At 49.8% G+C, this 27,397-nt stretch overlaps 4 protein-coding genes across 4 annotated transcripts in view; 1 reads left to right on the forward strand and 3 right to left on the reverse strand.

The window, feature by feature from the left end:
* Positions 1 to 49: 49 nt before the first annotated feature.
* nub1 (negative regulator of ubiquitin-like proteins 1) lies at positions 50 to 5,705 on the forward strand. Its single transcript, XM_084452106.1, has 15 exons — positions 50 to 85; positions 349 to 473; positions 648 to 815; positions 932 to 996; positions 1,109 to 1,173; positions 1,274 to 1,441; positions 1,828 to 1,916; positions 2,103 to 2,209; positions 2,363 to 2,549; positions 2,764 to 2,871; positions 3,115 to 3,267; positions 3,506 to 3,652; positions 4,045 to 4,125; positions 4,316 to 4,517; positions 4,741 to 5,705. The coding sequence occupies exons 2-15, from the start codon at positions 357 to 359 to the stop codon at positions 4,899 to 4,901; spliced, it is 1,818 nt and encodes a 605-aa protein (XP_084308232.1). The 5' UTR covers positions 50 to 85; positions 349 to 356; the 3' UTR covers positions 4,902 to 5,705.
* A 705-nt stretch (positions 5,706 to 6,410) lies between these two features.
* Positions 6,411 to 8,708, reverse strand: crygn2 (crystallin, gamma N2; the record flags this gene model as incomplete). The annotated part of the gene is made up of 4 exons (XM_084456898.1): positions 6,411 to 6,546; positions 6,713 to 6,858; positions 7,311 to 7,559; positions 8,688 to 8,708. 4 exons carry the CDS (start codon positions 8,706 to 8,708, stop codon positions 6,411 to 6,413), a joined length of 552 nt encoding a protein of 183 aa, XP_084313024.1.
* A 3,133-nt stretch (positions 8,709 to 11,841) lies between these two features.
* rheb (Ras homolog, mTORC1 binding) lies at positions 11,842 to 21,598 on the reverse strand (the record flags this gene model as incomplete). The annotated part of the gene is made up of 8 exons (XM_084460726.1): positions 21,363 to 21,598; positions 19,431 to 19,502; positions 18,728 to 18,795; positions 17,220 to 17,302; positions 16,116 to 16,172; positions 15,744 to 15,791; positions 14,637 to 14,718; positions 11,842 to 11,934 (listed from the first exon to the last, which is right to left on the reverse strand). Exons 1-8 carry the CDS (start codon positions 21,412 to 21,414, stop codon positions 11,842 to 11,844), a joined length of 555 nt encoding a protein of 184 aa, XP_084316852.1. The 5' UTR covers positions 21,415 to 21,598.
* A 2,093-nt stretch (positions 21,599 to 23,691) lies between these two features.
* The window catches only part of LOC311318019 (receptor-type tyrosine-protein phosphatase mu-like), a gene marked incomplete at its 3' end in the record, with an annotated part of 215,199 nt that continues 211,493 nt past the window's right edge, over positions 23,692 to 27,397 (reverse strand). The window contains 5 exon segments of the mRNA XM_084449200.1: positions 23,692 to 23,745; positions 24,149 to 24,284; positions 24,821 to 24,984; positions 25,425 to 25,550; positions 26,752 to 26,883. Of these exon segments, the coding sequence (XP_084305326.1) occupies positions 23,692 to 23,745; positions 24,149 to 24,284; positions 24,821 to 24,984; positions 25,425 to 25,550; positions 26,752 to 26,883 (612 nt within the window).

Here is a 27,397-nt window from a genome sequence, read left to right on the forward strand (position 1 = left end):
AGATTGTTCCTTGCAGGACGCCGTACTACGGAAGTCGATGCAACAAAAACAACCATTTCAGACCACGCACTGTCTTCAAACAAAGGTAGGCAGTCTTCTGCCACAAATACTTTATAAAAGGTGACATATTTGAAATCAATCGCTTTGTCTGTATTAATATACCGCTTGCTTGCTAAAACGGCAACTGTCAGCAGTTGTACGTTATGCATAGCTAGAATATAACGGGTCAAAACACGTAGCCTAGCGTCTAGGGTCAGTGTAGTCGGGACGTTCCCCACCGTTATCAGCAGCAGCTGCGGAATCCCCCTCTTGTCTTAACTTTCACTTCTCTTCTCTTTTCCATCTCAGCTTGGAGAATGGCGGAGCAGCACATCCAGGCGAAGCTGGTCAACCTTCTGAAGCAGGACAGGATCCAACTGTGGAACCCGCCGTACACGGCCGAGGACAGCCAACCTGAACTACAGCCTATGAAGGTAACGTTAGCGAAAAGTAACAGCTCACTAGTACGCTAGCCATCCAGAATCTACCGCTGAGATGGGCCACGATGATGTCGCATTGAAACCCCTTTGTGTGTGTCAGCTATAGCTATGGTTAGCTGGCTAGGCTCACTGTGTGTGTGTGCGTACTTACTTGTGCCCGTGTTGCAGGAGCTAGCGGAGCGGTACGCCACGGTGGTGTGTTTCCCGGCGGAGGAGGTCGTGGAGGCTCTGGAGAGCATCAGGAGCCAGGCGGTGAAGCGAGGCGAGGGCAACAGGACCTACAGAGAGACCTGCGTTGCTACACTGGAGCTACTGCTACCCAAGGACTGCAGGAAGGTGGGAGAGAGAGAAGGAGACATTTTTGTATTTTTTTGTGTTTTAGTGAGTTCAGTTGCTAACCTGTTGTATTCTGATGTTTCACTTGGCTCTGATGTTTCTCCTGGTTGTCTCAGGATAACAAAAAGAAGAGCTACCTGGCGAGCAGACTGGATGTTGTAGTCCAGCATGTGATGGACAGGTGAGTAGGACTACAGGTCTATATCATGCCTGAGATCTCGGTCACCTCTCTCTCCAGAGCAGCCTAGGAATGTACGGTACGTCTCATGCACGCTCTCATCCCCACTGTGCAGGATTGCTGAGCAGTACGGGCTCAAACACATCAAGCTGATCTTGAATGGGAAGACGCTGCCTCCCGGTGAGGTCCATTCAGACGCACACGCTTAACTCGCCCAAGGAGAAGAGGAAATTCTAACTCTCTTTTTTTACACACACAAACACACACACCCCACCCCCAGACAAGCGTCTGGATGAGCAGAATGTGAAGAACAACAGTAAGATCATGGTGCTGAAGGTCAGCGAGCCCGAGAGGAAGAAGCAGATGGCTGAAGAGGAGGAGAAGAGGAAGACTCAGACCCAGAGTGTCCAGAGGACCCAGAAGGGCTTCCAGATCCTCTCAGAGAGAGGTGAGACGAGACAAAACAAATGCCCCTGAAGTAGGTCTCCTGTTAGGTCCCCTCAAAGAGAGGGGGGATCGAAACAAGTGCACCTAAAGTAGAACCAGAATTCCGTAGGGTCTCAGAGAGAGAGGCGAGATAAAGGAAGTGCTCCTCATGTATTCATAATGCTAAATCCTTATTAATTAATTAATTATTAATTACGAGGTGATGTTGGTTGTCTGGATTTGTGGGCTCGATTCCTGTGTGGACCATAAGCTCGCTGCAGTTGATTCTGATGTCGAGTGGTGGTCTGATGTCGAGTGGTGGTCTGATGTCGAGTGGTGGTCTGATGTCGAGTGGTGGTCTGATGTCGAATGGTGGTCTGATGTCGTGTGGTGGTCTACTGTCCTCAGATGGTAGTGAGGACCCAGAGACCACTCCCTTCCTGGAGATAGCAGACCAGAAGGGCAACGCTCTCCCCATCCCTCACAGCGAGAAGAAGGTACACACACGTTCCCATACACTCACACAGATCGTCACACACGACGACAATGATGACGATGGCAGCGGACAGGTGTGTCTGCGAGTCAGAACGAGGAATGTCGATAGTGGGTGTAATGTCCCTTTAAATCCCCCCGCTTTCCGTGTGTGTGTGTGTGTGTGTGTGTGTGTGTGTGTGTGTGTGTAGGCTCTGATATTGGCTATGGGTTTCCATGAGAAGGGCAGAGCCTTGATGAAGAGGAAGCAGTATGATGATGCTGTCTGCCACCTGCTGCAGGCGGATAACCAGTTTGGGTAAGTGGTGGCTTGATTGGTTGATTGATTGATTGATTGATTGATTGATTGATTGATTGACTGGGGTATGTTTGGAGATGAATACCAGCCAAGTCCCTTTTTTTTGTGTGTTCTCCCCTCCTTCCCTCCCTCCCTCTCTCTCTCCATCTCTAGTCAGTGTGGCTCGACCCTGCTGGGGACGGTGGACAACTATGCAGTACTGCAGCTGGACATCGTGTGGTGCTATAGAGCTCTGGAGGCCCTGTCCTGCCTGGACGATGGGAAGCAGCGGCTGCAGAAGGCCGAGGACTGCTTCCTCACGTGCTACGGAGAGCAGCAGCAGAGACTGCTGAAGATCAAGGTCTGGAGAGACCTCGCTCTCACCCTCACATTCGCCATGTACCCGAGTATCTGTGGTTACGTACATCCACATCAAACATTGACAGTTAAGTATGAGGAATAATGATTCAGTCCCTCTCACATCATAAATTGACTGTGTGTGCGTGTGTGCGTGTGTGTGTGCGTGCGTGCGTGTGTGTGCGCGTGTGCGCGTGCGTGTGTGTGTGTGTGTCCAGGGTAACACAGGGAGAGAGGATGTGTTGTTCTTGAGGCTCTACCTGCTGCAGAGTCTGCTGGCCTACCTGGATGGCAATGAGGTTCAGGCTGCCCAGAAACTACTGCAGGTGATACTTAACACTACTACTAAGACTACTACTACTAGTACAAACATTAGTACTAAGGTAACACTGCAGGCAACACTGGGTTGTTGTAAAAGGTGGAGGACCGCTCCAGGCATGATGGCGGAAGTGTGGTATGGTAGTAGTCAATCAATCAATCAATCAAAGAATTATTTGTATAGCGCATTTCATACCCAGAGGCAACACAATGCGCTAGTAGTGTTGTAGTAACAGGTGTGTCATCTCCAGGCGGAGGACCTGTCCAGGAGTCTGGTGACGGACCCAGCTCTGATGACGGAGCTGCTGACTCTGGGATTCTCAGAGCGCGAGGCACGCCTGGGCCTCAGAGCCTGCCACGGCAACGCCAACGAGGCCGCCATTCACATCGCCAACAGGAGACAGGTGGAGCAGACCTCTCTCTCCTCCTACTGCGAGTCCTCAGCTCTCCCCTGCTCTGCTCCCCCTCGGGCCCCCTCTTCTTCCTCCTTCTCCCACTCTTCCTCCTCCTCTTCCTCCTTCTTCTCCTCCTCTTCCATCATCCTATCTTCCTCCTACTCCACCATTGGTCTGACTACTGTGTGTGTGTGTGTGTGTGTGTGTGTGTGTGTGTGTGTGTGTGTGTGATTGCGTCTCCCCCCAGGAGCGTGAGGAGATGAAGAGCAGAGAGAGGGAGAAGCGCAGGATGAGGACGGAGGGTATCTCTTCTCTGAGAGATCTGGGTTATTCTAAGAGAGACGCAGCCAGAGCTCTGCACCAGGCCAACGGAGACGTAGACAAGGCCTACGGGGTGAGACCACGCTCTGGACTCTACTGACTTTCTACTGTACTCTATTGGTTTGTAATCGTCTGGCTTTCTATTGCATTTCTAATTAACGGATGACTACGGGTTCTATTGACTTGACTGTAATCAGCTTTACTGGCTTTTAATTGACTGTTTGTTTCTGACTCTACTGTCTCACTCTACTGTTCCTGACTATTGTCTCTCACACTCTACTGTCTCTGACTCTACTGTTCCTGACTTTCTCTGACTACTCTCTCACTCTCTCTCACACTCTACTGTCTCTGACTCTACTCTCTCACTCTACTGTCTCTGACTCTACTGTCTCTGACTCTACTCTCTCTGACTCGACTCTCTGACTCTGTTACTGGCTGAATATCGCTCATTCTGTCCTGCTACAGATTCTCCTAGACTCTGCCCAGTTTCCTCTCTCAACCAATAACAACACAGAGGAGCCTGTCGGTCAAGACCTGGTGGACCAGGTAACTCCTCCCCTTCCACCCTGTATCGTCATGGTGATGGTGTCTGTGGAGTCCCGGTCAGACCCAACAGTCTTCATCACATTTCCATGTGAAGTTTTATCGGCATGACAATAAAATAAGTCAAATAATACCAAAGAAATGATTACACATTCTGTACAAATAAGTGCAGATTGCGTTTCTGTCGTCCCAGCTGCAGTACCTGGGGTTCGGGAGGGAGGCATCGGAGGCGGCCCTGAGGATGATGGCGGGAGACGTGCCCGCCGCCACACAGCTCCTCCTGGACCACGGAGGGGTACTCCCCCCCGAGCTGCTCTCCCCCACCTCCCCCACCTCCCCCTCCTCTCCCCCCTCCTCTCACTCCGAGGAGCCCAGCACCTCCACAGACTCTGCAGGTCTGCACACACACACGTCACACAGACACACACACTCGTACACACACACACACACACACGTGCATGCACACACACAGCTACCACACTCACACCTGTTACACATACACACAAACGCATACACCCGCCGACACACACACCTATTACACATACATTCTACCTGCTCTAGCTGCCTATTGTAAGACTTAACAGCTTCTGTGTGGTGTGTGTGCGTGTGTGTGCGCAGGTTCGGTGAGTGTGTCAGAGGACCCCATGGACGTGGACCTGGTAAAGGAGGTTCTGGATGACATCCCTCGTCACGAGGAGGACTACCTGGACGTCACCTTGGAGCAGGAGACGGAGCTCATAGCGCAGATGAAGTCCTACCTACACCGGAGCCACAGATGAACGCAGGCACACACACATACATACACACACACGCACACACACACACGCACACACAGAAGGTTTGACACCCACGGGCAATAATCTATCTTGTCCTATCTTGGTCTGGTTCTACAAAGTGGTGGATCATGTTCAACAGGCCAGACGATGTCAGAGATGAGTTAGTGAATGTAGGGTGATGTTTATCAATGAGGCTGAACATGCTGATTAAGATAAACCCCCACTCTGTTTGAATACTCTGAAATATGTACCCTTCCTTCCTTTGTTCCATCCTTCCTTCCTTCCCTCCTTAACTGATTCCTCCCTTCCTTCCTTCCTTCCCTCCATACCTCCTCCCCCCTTCCCTCCTTAAGTCTTCCTTTCTTCCTGGAGGTGATCTCTGATTTAACATGACTGGATGGGTGACAGCATGTGCTTTACACAGCTATTGCCAATCCAGTCATGTCAGATCAGTGGTTTCCTCTAGGAAAGAATGAAAGCTGTGTGTTCAGAGTATCCAGACAGGCCCCAGTGGTGGGGCCACTCTGTTCAAAGGATGTTCAGTGTTCATCTGTTCTGTGTTTGTCCAGCTCTGATTTCTCCATGCACCTGTCCTGATTATGTTTTTGTGATCCGTTAGGATTTAATTAAATAATTATTTTATTTAAAGATTTTTAATTAATATTGAATGTTGTGTTAATGTCATTTTAATGACGGAAAGAGATTTCAGTTGTGGTTTTCATGGACGTTGGAGTTTTCTGTTTCTGTCTCAGAGTCTGATTGTTAACTGATGAACACTAGTGCCATATAGTTCATGTTACCTTTAGGTTCAGAGTCCTGGATATTTCATTTGTAAAACCTTGTTATCACTTTTAATAAAAGACTCATTTGGTTCATATCTGAATTGTGTGTTTGTCTGTTCTTAGACCCAGCCCCTCCTTTCCTCAAGAGGCTTTGCCTTTTGTCAGGCCGCTATTGTAAATAAGAAATTGTTCTTAATGGCTTTGCCTGGTTAAATAAAGGTTAAATAAAATAAATATAAAAGTTTGTGTGTGCGTATGAGCATTTGTTTGCACCACAATTGAATGACACTTGCAAAGTCCATGTCAGCCAGCACTAGATTATGCTCTTGGTCACTTGTTTTAGAAAGAATGTGCACTTGTGAGTTCTGGCAAGTAGTAGTACATTAGCTTTTCCTACGTTAAATGCAATTATTGTTAGTCGCTTTGGATAAAAGCGTCTGCTAAATGACTGTAATGTAATGTCAGTAGTCTAAATGAGAGTTTCATGCCTATTTTAGCTGTTTATCTTACTGACCCTGTTTTCTGGAACAGCCCTTTGCTCTAAATGTAGTCAGAACTGTGTGTTGAAAACCCAAACTCCCACAATCCTCTCCCACTCACATAAAATGGACACAGGAGTGTTTGATAAAAATGCATGTTTTTTTTTTTCTTGGTGTTTTTATTTTACATCTGAGTTGGTAAAAGTCACAGTCTGTGCCGGAGGATCAGGGGGGCTTCGAGGGGTCAGAGGTTAGAAGTAGTTGACGACCCTGCGGATGGACTGGATGTTGGGATTCTGGGCCTGCCACTCATTGTGGCTGCAGTAGTTTCCTCTCTCCACGATGTACATACGACCACGGAAATTAGGCTCCTCATACATCACCCAGCTGGGGAGGAGAACACACACACACACGGTTGCTTTCACCACAGCAACATGGCAGATAGGCTACAGTTTGAATGATTAGGAGAGTTCAAGAATGACAGGCCAGGCCTGCAGACCTGTGTGTGTGTGTGTGTGTGTGTGTGTGTGTGTGTGTGTGTGTGTGTACTCACGCTCCGTCTCCGTAGACCCTGATGGAGTTGATGCAGTTCTTGGAGAAGCCGCGACTCTGCAGGAAGGGGCAGTCGTCGCAGATCTCCACACACTGACCGGAGTAGTTGCACCCCTCGAACAGCTCCATTCTGTAGTGCTCTCCGTGCTGGAGGGGTGGAGGCAGAACACAGGGTTATTTGTAATGTTACAGGAATCCGTGTGTGACAGTTATGAGGTGGCTTCACATTCTTCCCTGTTCTAGAACTCCAGCTCCTCCAAGGCCCAGGGACTATGAAATACGGAGAAGCAGTTTTTATGCCCCCAGCCTCTGGAATAGCCGACCAGAGAGCTTGAGGGGGGGGGGGCGAAACGGTTATAAAAGCTCTATAAACAACTTGTTAGTCTTGCTTTAGTGTGTTTGTCTCTTTTACACTCAGTTTCGTTTTTTTGCTATGCTTACTAATTATGTATCGTTTTTATGTATTTTATTTTATGTATTGTGGCCTTTTTACTATATTTTATTCAATTTGTATTGTGTTGTGAAGCACTCTGCCCCACACCCCCTCTCTCTCTCTCTCTCTCTCTCTCTCTCTCTCTCTCTCTCTCTCTCTCTCTCACCATCCTGATAGGCTTGCAGGAGCCCATGTGGTCGTTGTGGGAGTTCCAGCGCTGGAATTCGGGGTACTCTCCGTGCTCCAGGATGTACTGCTGGCCCTTGAAGTCGGGGTGGTCGTAGCAGATGAAGGCACCGCTCTCCACGCGGATGGAGTTCACGCGGTTCATGAAGCCACGGTCCTGGAAGTTGTCACAGTCACCTCTGACCTCCAGCTTCCTGCCGGTGAAACATCTCCCCTCGTAGAATGTGATCTGGGGCAGGGGAGGGGGCGGGGTTACATATAGGTATTACTGTAATGCAAGAATGCGCGCGCACACACACACACACACACACACACACACACACAGTAAATGGCCTGCTCTTATATAGCGCTTTTATCCAAAGTGCTTTACAATGGCCTCTCATTCACCCATTCACACACACACCAGTGGCGGCAGCTGCCGTGCAAGGTGCCAGCCTGCTCATTGGGAGCAATATGGGGTTCAGTGTCTTGGCCAAGGACACTTCAACATGTGGACAGGAGGAGGCGGGATTCGAACCGCCGACTCTACAATCATTGGACGACCTGCCCTACCTCCTGAGCCACAGCCGACCAAACCACCTAAACAATCTCACACACACACACACACACACACACACACACACACACACACACACACACACACACACACACACACACGCTACATGAGAAGGCAGTGACAGATATAGCCTTTATGTGTTATATGCAAGTGTGGCACTGACCATCAGTCAGGTGTCTATCCAGAGAGGTGCCTAACCACTCAACAGTCGTTACAACCATAGAATCCCTTCCCATCTCTTCTCATCTCTCAGGCAATATAAACCTCTCACTGTCAACACACACATATTTGCTCTCTAAAGGCTCTTAACAAAAACCTTTTGATACTAAACATCAGCTGTCAGACTTGTAAGAAGCCTTCAGCAGCGCCAGTAAATCTCTCCATCAGACAGTCTGAGCCTCGTCACTCTCCTCTCTCACTACACATCGTCTCTCTGCTTCATGGCCAGCTCGGGCGAACAGATGGAGCCATTTATGACCTTTAACCTCCAAACCTGGCAGGGATCAACTCAACTATTCTAGTCTTACCCCGAGTAAAGTTGTATGGCTATAATATAAGTCAGACTAGATACATACTGACTTTCACACTCTCTCTCCTCTCTCTTTCACGTCTCCTCTCTTTCACTTCTCTCCTCTCCTGTTGTCTCTCTCTCCTCTCTCTCCCATCTCTCATCTTCCTCTCCACCGTCGGTGTGCAGGTGATACTGACTGCCTGGGTGATAGCCCCCACGGGTGACAGGTGTGCTGCTGGCCCCTCCCCCATCCCCTGTGCGTGCGTGTGCTCCCAGGTAGACCCACTCACCTTTCCACTGTATTGCGACATTTTCCACTGGATGCTGTCCAACCTGACCACAAGTATGAAAGTGTAACAGTAAAAAAGTTGGACACCCCAATATATATGGGCGGGGGCGTGCGCGGCGCTATCGCGAGGCCGGCGGCACAAAGCCTCCACAATGGGGGGGCTTACAGCTCTGCTGGGTGGGCAGATTCCCTTCAGGCCGGCTGTGCTGATTCTGGACTTTGGCCTGTGGAGCACACAGCCTGACCGGGACAATGGAATCTGCTGGGATGGGCGTTTGTAGATGGGGGGTGGGGGTGGACACATGCTGGGTTTCTCTTGTGGTTTTGATGGATGGATGAATACATAGCGGCATGTCATAGGCCAGGGCTTGGTGTGTGTATGTGTGTGGGTGCGTGCTATAACCATGGAAACCAGGTGGAAGGCCCTCTCAGAGCATTGGAGTAGCTGGTCTGTTTCTGACCTCTCTCCACTTATGTCATGGCCTGGGTTATTGTCCACACACACACACACACACACACACACACACACACACACACACACACACACACACACACACACACAGCCTTGTCTAAACACACATGTAGAACATCACAACATTCCATTCAGTGAAATATCACTTTAAAGTAGACTGCGATGCTCATCTCATGATTAAAGTCCTCTGTGGAGAGTCTGGTGGTCTTTCTACCGTGTACGTCACATTCTGTAAGCAAGAACGGCTGAGCCACAGCAGTTCCCCTGGAGGAGCACTTATCGATCTACACACCACACCGGACCCATAATGGGATTGAGAAACGCTTTCACCTTGAGAACTGTGGGGCCTCTGTAGTATCCAGAGTCCTGGAGGAGAGGAGAGACCAGCTGTACAGGAGGAGAGAGAGCAGAGACCAGCTGTACAGGAGGAGAGAGAGCAGAGACCAGCTGTACAGGAAGAGAGAGAGCAGAGACCAGCTGTACAGGTGGAGAGAGAGCAGAGACCAGCTGTACAGGAAGAGAGAGAGCAGAGACCAGATGTACAGATGGAGAGACCAGCTGTACAGGAAGAGAGAGAGCAGAGACCAGATGTACAGATGGAGAGACCAGCTGTACAGGAAGAGAGAGAGCAGAGACCAGATGTACAGATGGAGAGACCAGCTGTACAGGAAGAGAGAGAGCAGAGACCAGATGTACAGATGGAGAGACCAGCTGTACAGGAAGAGAGAGAGCAGAGACCAGATGTACAGGTGGAGAGACCAGCTGTACAGGAGGAGAGAGAGCAGAGACCAGATGTACAGGTGGAGAGACCAGCTGTACAGGAAGAGAGAGAGCAGAGACCAGATGTACAGGTGGAGAGACCAGCTGCACAGGAGGAGAGAGAGCAGAGACCGACTGTCAGGAGGAGAGAGAGCAGAGAGGAGACCAGCTGTACAGGAGGAGAAAGAGAGCAGAGGAGAGACCAGCTGCACAGGAGGAGAGACAGTAGAGACCAGCGGCACAGGGAACATTAGAGCAGGTTTCATGTGTCATGCTGCAGTGCATTATGGTTTTGGATGAGTGCTGTGTGCCCAGAGATGGTCTCAGCCTGGTGTCTCGTCCACTCAGGGGAAAAACTCATCCATTAGACCGATAAAGAGGTCTGCTGGGCCAAAACTTTACTCTCCGTCTCCATTAACCCTCTTCCATCTCTCAACCTATATAGTAGAATCATATTTCATTGGTAATAAACCTTTCTCTCTGCCTGATCAAGACCATACTACAGTCCGTGGCGTTTATCTGGCTATCCCCACCTCTCTCCCACCATCTTTCCAGACCGGAGATTCGCCGTCTCTACCACCACCTGTCCGCCCCCACTGGCCAGTCAGACGTCCACATGTCCTCATCTCATCTCTTCACTCATATATACGAACACACTCCTCCTCCTCCTCCTCCTCATCCTCCTCCTCCTACTCCTCCTCCCACCGTCCTGGCCCCGCCTCCAGAGGAACCACAGTAAAAACAAGCTGTAGTGAAACAATAAGCCGCTTTAATGAAAACAACCGTGAATCAGGACAGCCGACATTCACCGCCCCAGCGAACGGAGGAGCAATCCGTCCAGGAAGAGTTAACAATATAACAGTTTCTTTTTTTATTTTTAAAGAAATACAATATACAAACTCTTTCCGGGCTGGGGCAGACCTGACCAGACCAGGCCATTCCATGCCAGGGGGAGGTCTGGTAGAAAAGAGATGTGGACGGGCTTGTACTGGGGGGGTCAGTAAGGCTCACACACTGGTAGACCTCTCTGTAGAGCAGGGTCAGGGGGACAGCGGGGCGGGGGGGGGGCGGGGGGGGGGCAGGGGGGAAGGGGAGAGGCTGCTGTGGTCTACAGCTACAGTAGGATGTGTCGTCAACAGTGGTAGCTCCTCCTTTGTCCTTCCAGGAAAAAAACAAAACCAATTTAAAAAATGCACAAGAATGAAAAAAACTAAATAATTATCTCAAAAATAAAAAAAAAGTTGATAATTAAAAGTTCAGTTTTCTTTCTTTCGCAGGAGGGAGTCAACAGCCAGTCAGCCACTTTCAAGTAGAAGGATGTCCCAGTGTCGAGGGCTGTGGAGGGGGCAGGGGGTTAGCGGGAGGGGGGGGGGGTAATGGCTGGGCACGGGGAGGGGCCTCGGGGATGGGTGTAGCTCCTCCTCTTGACACGGCGTTATATATTACTGAAGGTTTGAGAGAAGAAAGCACCCCCCCCCTCTCTCGCTACCACTACAGTATACAGATACATACCTGATCTACCTGTCACTCCCTCCCCTCTCTCCTCCTCTGCTCCCCGCCTCCTCTACCTGCTGCCCAGGCTCCATTGCAGGGGGTCTGCTGAGCTCCGGGAAGCCCGGCAGAGAACCTTAAGGACTCATCCGCCACACCCGTAGTCTACTGCCTGGATACAACGTATCACTCACATGCAGTCATTACCGTTCCATCATCCAGTCTGCACGTCTTCAGAAACATGAAGCTTTCATCAAGGTCTAGCTAACTAACCATCTGTTCTTGGTGTGGTCTTTGAACTGGTGAAGCAGGGATGGGGGAGGGGGCATGGAGGATTGGGGGGGGGGGGGGGGGGGGCAAGGGGGGTTAGGGGCTCCAGGCTGGGGTGGGGTAGGGGGTCCAGGTAGCGGGTCAGAGGTCAGGGGGGTCAGGTCTACATCAGGGAGCAGGAAGTCCGTCCCTGAGGTGCTCCTCCCTCCATCTTCTCAATCTCCAGGATGGTCCTCTTGAACACCTCCACCGCCGTCTGGTAGGAGACAGGAAGTTAGCGCACACGGGGGAGGAAATGACATCATAATGCAGCCTAACCCTTCAGTGGTGCACAGAGAGAACAAGTACACAGTGAACCTGTCGTCCCCCACCCATGATGCATGTCATCAGCATGTACAGTGGTTGAATGTTGAGCGGGCTTTTCTAGTTTAGATTTATAGACCTGGCATATTGTTTAAAAATGTAAGCATTTATTTGAAAGTGTATAGTGAATTAAAATATCAGTGATTACAATATCTAATATGAAAAGAACCCCTAGTGATTTTACTTTCTCAAAAATAAACAAAGAAAACAGGCCATGCAATAAGATGGTATGATAATCTAACTGTTCATTCAGTCTATGCCTCCCTCTGCTGTCTGTATAGTGTTACTGCACCATAGTGGATCTGCTCAATGCATTCTACAGGGTCTAACTAAGAATAAGCACCAAAACAGCTACTAAACATCTCAAACTCTGAACTCTGCGGATTTAGAAAGTAGACGGCCTCGAGTAGAATATACTTCTTTTTTTTTACTAAGACACTAAGTATAGTTTTTATGTACAAATCAAAATGTAATTGACAATGGGAAAAATGAATTGTGGCGATCACGGCTCATATGTGTACAGTACATGTACGTACGCCCTAACGTACAGGGGTCGATTTGATGACCCGGGTGGGGGACAGTGAAGCTATAGTAACAGAACATGACCCCTAGATCACTTAACAGTAGTGATCATGTTTCTATCTGATTAGATACTGTCCTATTTCCAACCTAGAAACTTGCAAGAGCCCTTTCTCTAGAACCCCCTAGATCAGGGGTCACTAATAGGTGGACCGCAGTCCAGGACCCAGATGCCATCCTATCCAGACCCAGACCTATAAGCAATAAATTATAAGACTCATTACATTTTGACGAAGCGTTTCTATTTTAACTGGCGCAGCTTAACGACACAGTTTAAGCAAGCCAGGAAACTCACAGATCATTGAATGCGTTGTAAATATGTAAATTATCTCAGGCAATGCCCAATCAAATTAATGCATTCCGAGTGAGCCACACACAGAGCGGACGAGACGAGAGACAGCAGTTGGAGGAGAAAGTGATTTCAAATGCCGTGCTCTAAAAAGAGAGAAGTAGACAGCGAAAACAGAGCTTTTAATCAAGAATGGACAGACACTTCATTCTTCCCATGGGCAGTATAAGTTTAGAGGCCGTTGCGATTGAAAAGCGTCAATGTGAAGCGTCACGACGAGCACGCAGCTTGGGCAAAACACACCTGAACTGAAAGCACAGAAAATAAGAGCCCCGCCCCCGATATGATGGATCAAGCAGAATCCTGACACATTCATTCACTCATGTCAGCACACCAAAACCAGCTTTCAGGATTATCTGTCATTCAACGAAGGAAATAGGATAGCCTACTCAAGTTCACATACTCAACTGATCAATTGATAGGAATATACAAGGAATCCAAACAACAACAATAAAAAACATTTGAATTTGAGGACACAAAAAAAATCACTTCAATTCGATGGACACCCCTCCGGACCTTTGCCTCGGGAAATATTCTCTATCTGGACCTCTTTGAATTTGAACTCCTGCTCTAATGATTACCATAATTCCAATGTGTTTCCCTCCCACAGAACACTGACATTCTGGCTACTGGGATCAGAGAGAAGTGTTACTTTCATTTGTCAACCAGTGTGCGCACCTGTGTGTGTGTGTGTGTTGAGGGTGGGGGATGGAAAGTGCTATCCAGCACCCAGCACTACTCCTCCACAGAAGGAGGAAAAGTCAGAAACACAAATATGGTGTGTGTGTGTGTGTGTGTGTGTGTGTGTGTACACGTGTGTGTGTGTGTGCACGTGTATGTGTGTGCCACAAGGGACTGCAGACATAATAGAGTGTAAAGCAGAGCTGAGATATTCAATTAGCAGCCCGCCTCCTCTCTCTCCCTCTCTCCCTAGGGACCCTCCCTCTCTCTCTCTCTCTCTCTCTCTCCCTCATCCTCTCCCTAGGGACCCTCTCTCTCTCATCCTCTCCCTAGGGACCCTCTCTCTCTCTCATCCTCTCTCTCTCTCTCTCCCTCTCTCTCTCTCTCACTCTCATCCTCTCCCTAGGGACGCTCTCTCTCTCTCTCTCCCCCTCTCTCTCTCATCCTCTCTCTAGGGACCCTCTCTCTCTCTCTCCCTCTCTCTCATCCTCTCCCTAGGGACCCTCTCTCTCCCTCTCTCTCATCCTCTCCCTAGGGACCCTCTCTCTCTCTCTCCCTCTCTCTCATCCTCTCCCTAGGGATCCTCTCTCTCTCTCTCTCTCATCCTCTCCCTAGGGACCCTCTCTCTCTCCCTCTCTCTCATCCTCTCCCTAGGGACCCTCTCTCTCACTCTCCCTCTCTCTAGGGACCCTCTCTCTCTCTCTCTCCCCCTCTCTCTCATCCTCTCCCTAGGGACCCTCTCTCTCACTCTCCCTCTCTCTAGGGACCCTCTCTCTCTCTCTCCCCCTCTCTCTCATCCTCTCCCTAGGGACCCTCTCTCTCTCTCTCCCTCTCTCTCATCCTCTCCCTAGGGACCCTCTCTCTCACTCTCCCTCTCTCTCATCCTCTCCCTAGGGACCCTCTCCCTCTCTCTGGCCGTGCAGGAAAGATGCCACCATCACATCTCATGGTTTCTCCGGCTGGCCGGACAGGAAGCGCATCATCACCTGGTTCTCTTTGGCGGAGGATTCCATAAAGGCAGCGTTCCATGACTCTGCTAGGGCTTTGCCCTCCTCACAGCTGATCACCCTGGGGGCACATTATACCAGGGGGACAGGTTAGCTAGTAACACCATTCACCTCACAGCTGATCACCCTGGGGGCACATTATACCAGGGGGACAGGTTAGCTAGTAACACCATTCACCTCACAGCTGATCACCCTGGGGACACAGTATACCAGGGAGACACATCGTCTTATAACACTGTGAACACAACATCACAGGAAGACTGTTATTATCTTAGTCCTCCGACAAACAGCCAGAGCAGAGGAAATAAAAACACACTAACACACCCTCTCTGGGAGACGTGGGAGGAGTCTGGATTCGCTTTATTCACGCAGCCGCCATATTGGTCAAGTCTGACGTACTGTACTGTAATTGGGGGGACGAATGCGGAAGTGCCTGTTGACTCCAATGTTAAAAGTTCACTATAAAAACACCACTTCAAGAACCAAAACAGTCAAAATAACCGGTTGAATGCACTATCGGGATTACAAACTCAACTCATCATAACCAGACTCCGATTGTTTTTCACTGCCATAGTTTTCGCGTTTGGAAATACATGGAAGTGAATGAGCCATAGTTAGCCGTCAGCTGCATTCACTTCCATGAATTTCCAAACGCGAAAACAAACGGCAGTGAAACACAATGGGAGTCTGGTAGTGAGTAGTTTGTAACCCTGATCGTGTATTCAGGCTGCTCCTGCGCCAGCGCGGACCCTGCTGCTGACCCCGCCCCGCCCCGCCCAGTCTGACGGGCACAGCTAGCACCAGTACAGCCAGGGCCGGCCCCGCCCTCTGATGTGAGCGACTGTGTGACCCTTCTCACGCCCCCTCCGTGAGACATCTGCTGGGGAAATACAGTTTGATTTGAAAGGCACGGCTGGCAAAGCTTCCGATTGGCTGACGGGGTCTATCCCACAGCAGAAGAGGCTGGGAAAATGAGTCTTTATGACCAGAGTTGTGAAGAAGGGTTAGGACAGAGAGGTTCCCAGCACACACACGCACGCACGTGTGCACACACACACACACACGCACACACATACAGCAGCATACCTTTCCATGTGTAAGTCTTTCTTGTTCCCCACTAGCATAATAGGAACTCTGGAAAGAGAGGGAGACAGAGAGAGAGAGAGAGACAGAGACAGAGAGAGACAGAGAGAGAGACAGAGAGAGAGAGAGAGACAGAGAGAGAGAGAGAGACAGAGAGAGAGAGAGAGAGAGACAGAGAGAGACAGAGACAGAGACAGAGACAGAGACAGAGACAGAGACAGAGACAGAGACAGAGACAGAGACAGAGACAGAGACAGAGACAGAGAGAGAGAGAGGCTTAATTAATCTAAATCACTGATTGAATAAAAGAAGAACAGTACCAGACAGAAAGTGGAAATCAGGCAGATCTGGGATCAGGGTTAAGGGAGTACTTACTGGACTTTACCAACCATGTCCAGCAGCTTTTCATGGATGACTTTGACTACTTCAAAACTGCAACAACACACAACAAGGGACCAGTTCAGTCTTAACATCCAATCAGATACGGACAACAGATATACTGTGCAGCTAACAGCAGCATTAGTGAGAATTTGAAACAAAGCACACAGCATATTATGTACCTGATCCTTGAGTCAGAGCAATATTTCAGGGAGGAGATGATCAAGGGCACAGCTACAGCTTGGCTGCAGTATATGTGTCCTGCTGACCACAGCTCAATATGCTCTACTCTACTGTACCATGGACTTACAGGATATCAGTTGATAGGGCTACTTTATAGTTTCTCTAGTGTGTGTGTGTGTGTGTGTGTGTGTGTGTGTGCATGTGCGTGCGTGTGTGTGTATACAGTATACACTGCTAGGTCAGCACTACTGTACGTGGGCTAAGGCTTGGCCCTCGAATGACAAGGACATCAATCTGATATGGCAGGAAGGGGGGGGGGTTCTCCACGCCACTGCTTCTCTCCTTCTCCTCCCCCCTTCCTCCCCCCCCCCCACACACACACTTCCTCTCCTACTGTACAGTAATCATTCCTACTCCGAAGGGATGTGAGCTGTGCTGCTGGGAGAAGAGAGCAGAGAGAGAGCAGGGAGCGCAGCAGAGAGACCAACAGAGTAGCAGAGAGAGCAGCAGAAAGACCAACAGAGCAGCAGAGAGAGAGAGCAGCAGAGAGACCAACAGAGCAGCAGAGAGAGCAGAGAGATAGAAAGCAGCAGAGAGAGAGAGAGCAGCAGAGAGAGAGCAGAGGGAGAGAGCAGAGAGCAAGAGAGCAACAGAGAGAGAGCAGAGAGAGTAGCAGGGAGAGAGAAGCAGAGAGAGTAGCAGGGAGAGAGAAGCAGAGAGAGTAGTTGAGAGAGCAACACAGAGAGAGCAGAGAGAGAGAGCAGAGAGAGCAACAGAGAGAGAGAGAGCAGAGAGAGCAACAGAGAGCGAGCAGAGGGAGAGAGCAAAGGCAGAGCAGAGAGAGAGCAGCAGAGAGAGAGAGGAAGAGAGGAAGAGAGAGACGGGGGTTATAGAGAGCTGTTTCAGCTGTAGTCCTACCTCTTGTAGGAGGTAACGGAGTAGATGAGGATGTATCCATTGATGTCTATGGAGTAGGTCTGAGGGAATATGGAGTATTCATCCTGGAGAGACACAATCAAGATATCACCATGGAACATCTCTCCACCCGTACCCACTACACACTAGGTAGGAGAGGTCATTCACACTACTAGCAGTCTGATCCAACCTCACTCATACAAGTCCAAGTCATGTGACCCGAGTCAGACTGAGGCCCCAGGCTGTACTCACCGTTCACCCACGACTGCTCAGCCAAGCAAAGGTTTGCGGACGACATCTCTGTGATAGGCCTGATCTAACCCCAATGACTCAACCTTCCTCCAGGAGCTGACACACCTAGTAGCATGGTGTCAAGACAACAACCTGACCCTGAACACTAGCGAGACAAAGCAGATGATTGCTGCCCTGACGAAGGCCGCCTGGCCGAAACATGTAGACATTTTATATGTTCATCATGAACTAGCCCAAGAATAAAGCCTTTTTAATTTTGTACCAGAAGAGCTGCCTTAGTTTTTTCTTTTCCATGGTATTACAACTCCCTGCTAAAGAGCACTTTATTGGTTCACCTGCTTCAATCTACTTGAGCACTCAGTCTACTCTTCTGTGAGAGAATTGTGGATTTCAGGAGATGAGGAAAAAGACACCCCTGACCTGATCTGGACACACAACGCTGAGGCATCATAAAGAAGGCCACAACGCCTCTACTTTCAGAGATGTCTGCGGAGATGGGGCATGAGCACACAAACACTTGTGAACTTCTACCGCATCGTGAGTATCCTGCCTGGAGGCATCACAGCCTGGTACGGCAACACCACCGCCCACGACATGCACGCCATCCAGAGTGTGGTGAAGACGGAGCAGAAGATCATCTGTGTGGAGCTCCCAGCCATCGAGGATCTCTACAACCTAGCTGCTTCAGGAAGGCCTTCTCCATCACAAAAGACACCAGCCACCCCAGCTACCACCTGTTCACACCATCTCGCCGGAGAGACGGAAGATGGCTGAGCATCAGGACCGAGAAGGAGTGGTTCCACAACAGCTTCTTTCCTGACGTGGACTGCAAGCTCAACAGCCAACAGCTGCAGTAGACTGACCCTGAAGACACACCCTGGTCAGATCCAACCCCCCCCCCCCCGCCGCCCCCGTGACTGGTCTGTTCTGACGGTCCAGTCTCTCAATCCCACTTCCCTGCCCTTGCTGACACCCCCCAATCCCATGTTTGCGAGAGAGAGATCAGTGATGTGAGAGGCAGAGAGAGAGAAAGAGAGAGAGCAATGCTGTGAGAGGCAGAGAGAGCAAGAAAGAATCAGTGATGTGAGAGGCAGAGAGAGACATCAGTACTGTGAGAGGCAGAGAGTGAGGGAGAACAGTGTTGCGACAGCAGAGAGAGAGATCAGTGATGTGAGAGGCAGAGAGAGAGAGAAAGAGAGAGAGGTCAGTGCTGTGAGAGTAGAGAGAGGTCAGTGCTGTGAGAGGTCAGTGCTGTGTACCTGTCCTGCTGTGTCCACTAGCTGCAGGTGGTAGTCCTGACCATTCACCGTGATCATCTTAGTAAACGCTGGGGGGAGGAATGAGAGGGGGAGAGAACATTCAAATGCAGCTTCAAACACACACACACACACACACACACACACACACACACACCATACACCATACACCATACACCATACACCATACCACAAACAGTCCTACAGCACAGGGTGTGTGTCCTACAGCAAAGTAAGTGTGTGTGTGTCTAAGTGTGTGTGTGTGTGTGTGTGTGTGTGTAATACTGGGGTTTGCCCGATACGGTGCGGGTTCAAATCCTGACTGTGATGTTCTTTTTTTTTTGGTCAACATTGGTCTTCAATGGTGCAAGTGGGCGATATTTATACGATTTATGGTGAGAGAGAGAGAGACAGAGAGAGAGAGAGAGAGAGAGAGAGAGAGAGAGAGAGAGAGAGGTGTTTGAGAGCTGCTCTGCTCCTGCCAGTCAGTTCACTCTCACCATCTACTATTACACACTAATGAAACTGCCGTGGGCGGTTGGCAGTGTGTGTGTGTGTGTACAGTATGTGTGTGTGTGTGTAAAGAGCCTGCATGAGTGAGGAAACAACAAACTTCCAGCTCTCCTCACAGCCCTGTACTCTGCTGCCAACACAGGACACACACACACACTCTCGTGCAAACACACAAGATCATTTCTATACTCACTGTTCTCTATGGTTGGGTCATAGGCATCTACAAACTGTCCTTCCACAAACTGGATCGTCAGCGAGGATTTCCCTGTTAAGATTGTGTGTGTGTGTGTGGGGGTGGGGGGATAAATGTTAGTTTTATTTTGTGGAGCTCCGCCTCACAGGGCTTGCTCGTATTGGCTTGTCCAATCGTAGCCAGCTACGGCCTGTGGCCAATCAGAGTCAGGAGCGCCGCAAAAAAGGTCTGCTCCCAAAAACATTCAGCTTTGAAGCAGGCTTCCCTCATACGACTTCGGTCAAGACCGCTTTGCTCCTCACTTTGACGTCGGGCCAGCAGGTCAGCGACTTACGTGCGCTTTCAGTACAGGCTGGATGCTTTCGGGTGACGCAAGTAAAGCTGTCATCCCAGGTGACGCAAGTACAGCTGTACACCGCCCAAGCCCTTCTTTCATACTGAAAGTGGTTCAGAGCGCATTCAGCAGGCAGGGCTTGAGAGCTGCGAGCTTTCTTTCCTCCACCTCACGGGGAGTCTTATGAGACTGTGGGATGTCCCCTGCCCGGGCGGGGCTGTTAGGGCGCCCTCCTCGAGGGGCGTAGCGACTTCGGAGGCCCTGTTTAGCGGGCGGCGGCGGACATATGTGCGGCAGCAGCGTGGGCGTCGTCATATGTCCGCTAATATCTCTTAGGTATGTCATCCACCTCCCTGGCCTCTTAGAGGCATACCTAGAGGTTGTCATAGACGGGACTTGTCTTGGCGAGCGACGGTCCGTCTCTGGCCCTTAGTGGGTATGAGGTCGAGGACTGGTCGGTTGATGTTACCGTGCAGGGCCACTTCCTGTCCAGTCCTCCCTCTGCGTACCTTATCCTGCCCTCGGCTGGCTGAGTGTGGCGGGTGCTTGGGTTCATGCTAACCTCCAGTGTGGTCATGTTACCTTTGAGCTTCGGCCCCCTTTGCTTTGCCTACGCCAATAGGAGCGAGCGATGGTTACGTGATTTGGCTCGCTGAAAGTTTCAGTTTTTGGGGGCAGATCGCCGCTCGCACGGCCCTTTTATGTGGTGCACCTGACTCTGGCCGCAGGTACGTGTGTTTCTTCTTTTCAGTGGGCGTAGCTGGCTACGATTGGTCAAGCCAATAGGAGCGATCCCTGTGGGGCTTCACTCCACTCATAGAACTGGGCTTACAAGGCATAACCATCGTTAGTTAATGTCACCCCCTCAAACCTGTATCACCCCCTCCAGGAAGCCCCGCCCTCTGTTGTTATAACAACAAGGAGCAAGGAGGAGGGTTGTCTATTCTCAATCACAGGAACAAGTCTGAAGAGAGGGAGGAAGGCTAATGTCTGGAACAGCCAAGAGCAGAGGGAGGAGGCTCTTACTCACCCTCCAAACTACTTCACACTGGAATAAAACACCTCTCTAGATGGTTGTGTAATATGTGTTGTACTATAGCAGGATATACAAACGATAAATGATAGCTATGTCGTCCAAGGTGAAGGAGAATGGTTCCGTCCCAATGAGCTACCATGCTGCCGCCGCCACGCTGTCTCAAGAGAGGAGCTGCCAAGATGCGTCGTGATGTAGCGGCCGCAGCATCAGGACCAGACAATTCTGGTTAAATAACCCAGTTTTAATCGAGTGAGTTGTCCAAATAACTGAAGCACAAGTCCCCCCCCCTCATCCCACGATTCTTACCCATCTCAAACGGACTTGACGTGACCATAAGGGCTGTCGGGACCCATCTGCTATACATTAGTCTACTGTAGGAGGTCAGTGGCAGAGTTGAAAGACAGAAAGCTGACACAGTAGACGATGCCCATCGTAGCTGGCTAACGTTATCTAGCTAGCTAGCTACTGTAACCCGCCGTATGCATTACCATCGACCCGCACACAAACGGAGAGATAGGTGATAGTTAGATGACACCAGAGTGCTAGCTTACAAGTAACTTACCAACGGATCTGTACCCCAGAATGGCTATCTTTCTTGATCTGGGCTGCGGCATCTTTTTCCGACTAGCAGCAGAAATAACACATCAATATCGACATACGGAAGAGCTTTACGACGCGCGAGACTGACCGAAATAAGAGCAGGATACAAATTCCACAGTGTAAACTATAACTTTCGTTGACCGCTTATATAATTAGTTGTTCTAAGACAATTACAGCGAAAAAGTAGTCGAGCATCAGCATCCCCTGCGTCACTCCCTGAGGCAGAACTCTGAATTATTCATCAATGGACACCGTTGATTCGTCACGCTTTCGTACAAGGGCGGGCTCCAGTCCCATTCCCACGCTGCCATTGGTCCAGGAATAACGACAACATGACGTTGATTGGCTAGACAGAGACGTCAACATCCGACCGTTCTCAGGAGTGACATCGCAGTGCCAGACTGGAGCATCCTTGGAGCACATGCCTTCACAGCTACACCAATCAATGAATCAGTCATATTCCCCTCTTTCTGTAGGTTCACGTACTCTAGAGACAAATGTACTTATTGTAACTCGCTTCGGATAAAAGTGTCGGACAAAAACTGTAAATGTAGGCTAAATGTAATATGTGCCTATAGTGTGAAACACATTTTATTAGATGTCTATTTCAATGACCTAATGGAGAATTTGCACTGAATAAAAAGGATGCAGAAACAATATATGCAGGCTAAAACCCGTGCTCTTTAGGGTGACTAAACTAGAATGTGAGATTCAGAGGATCATTCACACCTTGTTTCATCATCTGTATGTGTCACAGCTGGTAGTGTTGCAGTAGCCCCCAATGCTAGTCTGGCGGAACTCTTTGAATTCATTCTCACCCTGCTACAGTGTTCCGGTGAAGAGATTCCGGTATGACAGGAGCGACATTTCAGTTTCTGCTTTTGTTTTGTTTGTTTTTTTCTGCTGTTTGGCAGTTTACAATCCTAGCAGACTCACAGTACACTGGTGTTCTTGGATTGGTCAGATTAGGCATCTTTCTGAGAAGCTCCGCCCTCACAGTATCTCACCTGCAGGACCTGGGTAGCAGGGTGGGGCAAGACAGGCTGGGAACGAGGTTACCCCCACGCAGAGGAACGAGGTTACCCCCACGCCGAGAGAGAAAACAGTCATAGGCACTTAATAAAACCCACTCGGACCCAGGTGAATACTTATAGATATGCATGTATTTGTAAGTTTGAGTAGTTTTTTTTCCCATACAAGATAAATAAAAGGCTTACAATACACCTGGTCAACATTATGCAACGTAGTCTTGCAAAACAGGAATCTTATCATCATGACCAAAACAAAATAACATGATTGTCACTCGATGTGCTTCACAAAAACACTCCAGGAATAAATAATCTGACGAACGTAGAATATTTACAATATTAACAGACGACCACTTACTGGACGTCGCGCAGAGTGCTGGCGCGTGGAGGGACGGCGCCATCCTCTCGCCCTGTCTACTCTGCATGCCTCGTCATAGCAACCAAAGCCATGGCAAAGTAACACATTTGAAGATCGCCATCTCTTTTTCTTAATAATGCCAAATTTGACTTCAGCTATACATGTCATCATTTACTGCTTCATAGTTTGTATCAACAAAAAACATCATTTAAAAAAAAACAACCAGAGAGAGAAAAAATAAAACGTATGGAAAATAAAAAATAAAAACATTATCAACATTGACATTATACTGTATCATTATCGCATGCCCACAGAGAGGGACATGAGAGGGGTCATGTGACCAGGAGGGAAGGGCGGGAAGAGAGGTCTGTACAAACATGAAACAGGTGGTACAAGGCAAGCTTCTGCTGAACTGTGTGTGTGTGTGTGTGTGTGTGTAGGTGGGTGGGGGGAGGGGGGTAGAAGGGGGGAGGGTTCATGGTCTGGCCTATCAAGAGGGTGGTGTGTGTGTGTGTGTGTGTGTGTGTGTGTGCGTGTGTGTGTGCGTGCGGTACAGTAGCTCTCTCCAGACCCGTCTTGCTCTGAATCTACACACAAAGCAGGTGTGTGTGTTTGTGTGTGTGTTTGCGTTCTGGGTTGCGGAGTCATCATCATAACACAGTTCGGATCGGGCAGTGCAAAAGCGTCCGGGATACACTCTTCCTCCTCATCCTCCTCTTCCTCCTCCTCAAACACATATCGCTCAGTCAGGCAGAAGACGGCCTCGTAGCGTTGGGCCGCAGAGCTCAGCAGTTCCTCCTGGTATCTTCAGGTAACGTTCATCCGGGGTCAGACTCAGTCTATGGGAGGGGGGGTGAGGAGAGGAGAGGCAAGGGGGAGGCAGCAGTCTCCAGTCTGCAGCCCAGCTAACCAGAATTCAAGTACTCCAGTGCCACCTCATAGCAGAACTTGTATTGATCCTGGTGAGGAGGCAGGAGGGGAGGGGAGGGGAGGGGAGGGGAGGGGAGGGGAGGGGAGGGGAGGACATGATCAATGATGACATCAGCTACAGGACGATCTGGTCTGACCTGCCCCACACCTACGCTCCCTACACGCTGCTAGTTTTACCTTATTCGAATGTCAATGGCAATCTGTCTGTCTCTCTCTCTTTCTCTTCATCTCTCTCTATTTCTTTCTCTCGATCTCCCTTTCTCCTTTTCTCTCTCTCAATTCAAACTTGTGAAGTCAAGTTGAATGTCTGCCAGAGTGCAATCTTCTATTTTGAGACTCTAAAATGTCATATTGTGTAATAACAATGTAGCATAACCTGCATGTAGCTGTGGTGTCGACGAGTGTGTGTATGTGTGTGTGTGAAGTTCTCACCAGTAGGTCGACCATGTTGGGTTTGTTGTTCCTCAGTGTTTTGACGGCGTGGAACACGTCCACGCTGCGCTGGTGGTGCAGCATCTCACACACGATGCTGATGGCACAAAACGAGCCGCTACGCCCGCCGCCATTCCTGAGGGGGGGAGAGTGGGTGAGAGAGAAAGAGTTATGATTGTAAATGTGTATATATATATATATGGAGGCTCTGATATAGAACTTGGCCTGCTCAGTGCAGTTCTCTCAGTTCACCCCTAGATGGCGGCACCCTCCTTCTGATCCCAACTGTGAGGCTGGCTGATGCTGCCCTTTACTGTTGAGCCAGTGCAATTACATCAGAGCTGGCCCTACGCACAGAGCTGTACAGGTCTGTCAGGAGTTGAAATGTCAGTCTGTCCTGTCTGCAGGCACCTGTCACCGTGACGACCACCACACTGTCATCGGGGGAGGCGCTCATATGACTGATCGCTGTCAACGTGAAGGGGCTGACATTTCGGAGCATCCCATTGGGCGACGCGCCACACTCCCCCCCCCTCCCCCCCTCTCCGCGGTATTTTCGACAGCCGTGTTGGATCGAATAAGTCGCACGTCTGATTTAGAGGGCTGCTTATGAGGGATGGGGGATGGGATTATGGTGCCTTCGGGCGCGCGCGCGCGCGTGTGTGTACTTACAGACAGTGCACCACGGTGCGCCCCTCTCCCCCGTCGTACTCCTCCTGCCACTTCTCCACCTGGTGGATGAGCTTTAGGAAGGAGCGCTTGGAGACGGGCGTGTCTCTGTACATGGGCCAGCCCAGGAACTGGAACTGCTGCACCATCCTGTACCCGTCCTGAGGCTGGGCAGGGGGAGGGGGGGGGTTAGAGAACAGCAAGGTCTGTGTGTGTGTGTGTGTGTGTGTGTGTGTGTGATGAGAGAATGATAGTGTGCAAGTGTGTGCTGCAGGTGATTGAGTGTGTGTGTGTGTGTGTGTGTGTGTGTGTGTGTGTGTGTGTGTGTGTGTGTGTGTGTGTGGGTGGGTGAGAACGCGTATTTGTTTCTGTATGTGTGTGTGTGAGTGGGTGAATGAGTGTGTGTGAGAGGGTGAATGAGTGTGTGTGTGTGTGTGTGTGTGTGTGTGAGTGTGGGTGAGAACGTGTATTTGTTTCTGTATGTGTGTGCGAGAGGGTGAATGAGTGTGTGTGTGTGTGAGTGTGGGTGAGAACGCGTATTTGTTTCTGGATGTGTGTGTGTGAGAGGGTGAATGAGTGTGTGTGTGTGTGTGTGTGTGTGTCGTACCCGTGCTGCATTGTAGATGCGGAATATCCTGCTGATGATGTCCTCCTCCAGGTCAGCTGACACAAACTCCACCTGGATTGGTCCGTGGCGGTGGACGCCATTCTCTGGCCAGTACTGAGGACACAGCTACACACACACACACACACACACACACACACACACACACACACACACACACACACACACACACACACACACACACACACACACACACACACACACACACACACACACACACACACACACACACACACGACAGGAGAATGAGAGCTGGTTTATAGAGATACCTGACCAGTTTTGTGATGGTAAACAGACACAGGCAGACCAATTCATGGTCATTAATACAAGTTGTTTTTTTTCCCCCCCACTTTTCGGGAGCTTCCGTGTGGCCAACCAATCACGCTATGCGACTATCTATGACAGCGTCTGTGACCTTACAAAATCCAGGAGGTGCAAGACACGTCTGCGACACTCCAATCAGGCATTTAAAAAATCGACACTGACATTTAGATGTGTCCTACCAAACTTATCTTACCTGTCATAAATTGGCCTTCAGACAGCGAGAGACAGACAGTCTGAACCCCATATCAGTGTATGTGTGTGTGTTTGTGTGTATATGTGTTGGCATGGGTGTGTGCATTTGTATGTACTGTGTGTGTGTGTGTGTGTGTGTGTGTGTGTGTGTGTGTGTGTGTGTGTGTGTGTGTGTGTGTGTGTGTGCGTGTGTGTGTGTGTGTGAGTAGCAAGGAGAAGCTGCCACACGCCTACTGTAGCTTTGATGTCTGGTTGTTTTGACAGGGCCTCAGGCAGGAGCATTCGCTGTCTTTTTGCAGTCGCTCCCCCCTCCCTCTCTTCCTCTCTCTCTCCCTCTCTCTCTCCCTCTCTTCCCCTCTCTCTCCATCCCTCTGTCCTTCTGTCCTAGCCCTCTGTGCTGCCATCTATCTAGATATTGATCAATCTTTATCTGTCTGTCTGTCTGTCTGGGCACTCTGAGAAAATGTCTGTTATTTCAGTGTCTACATGTTCTACAATATATTTGTTTAAATGACCACATGCATTTCTCATCGACCCTTGTATGTGTGTGTCTGTGTGTGTGTATGTGTGTGTGCGTGAGTGTGCACGCGCGCGTGTGTGTGTGCATGTGTGCATGCGTGCGAGTGTGTGTATGCGTGTGTGTGTGTGTGCATGTGTGCGAGTGTGTGTGTTTGCATGTGTGCATGCGTGCAAATGTGTGTGTTTGTGTGTGTGTGTGTGTGTGCGTGTGTGTGTGTGTGTGTGTGCGTGTGTGTGTGTGTGTGTGTGTGTGCGCGTGTGTGTGTGTGTGTACCTGTGCAGGGTCCACATCGTTCAGCATGACTATGGAGGTACAGTGGTAGTCCAGCACCAGCCTCCAGAAATCCTTCACTGTGTTCGGCAAAGGATGCTGGGTAACGATGAACGCTGACGGCTGCTTGTAACTCTGGAGGAGGAACAGGAGGAAGAGGAGGAGGAAAAATAGGAGGAGAGGAAGTGGAGGAGGAGGAAGAGGAGGAGAGGAGGAGAAAGAGGAGAAGGAAGGAGAGGAGATATTAAAAAGGGATTCCTTGGCTGATTTACTTTTCCATCATATTTACTTCATAACTGTGTGTTCTGTATTTTGTCGCCACAGAGATCCTGAGACAGGATGAAGAGTCATATCCTCCATGACTCTAGCGGAGAGGAGTGCGGGAACACATAGCTTCCACAACCACAGCTCCAAACCCAGACTGAGGTCCTCTACTCTGTCCTGCTCCAAAGTGCCGTACGTATCATTATGGGCTGTTTTGGTTCTCTCTATGGTGACGGGGACGAATGCATGGCCCATTCGTTTTTTTAAAACGGTCTGTGTTCGGGGGAACAGAGAAGGATTCTGGTGGCGCCCCCTTCTGGTGAGACCAGGCTCTGCAGGCTCCTCACAGGGCCCGAATAAGCTGAAGCCAAATTGGTCCAATTTG

The sequence above is a fragment of the Borostomias antarcticus genome (assembly GCF_949987555.1).
Source record: "Borostomias antarcticus genome assembly, chromosome: 2".
Taxonomy (NCBI): Eukaryota; Metazoa; Chordata; class Actinopteri; order Stomiiformes; family Stomiidae; genus Borostomias; species Borostomias antarcticus.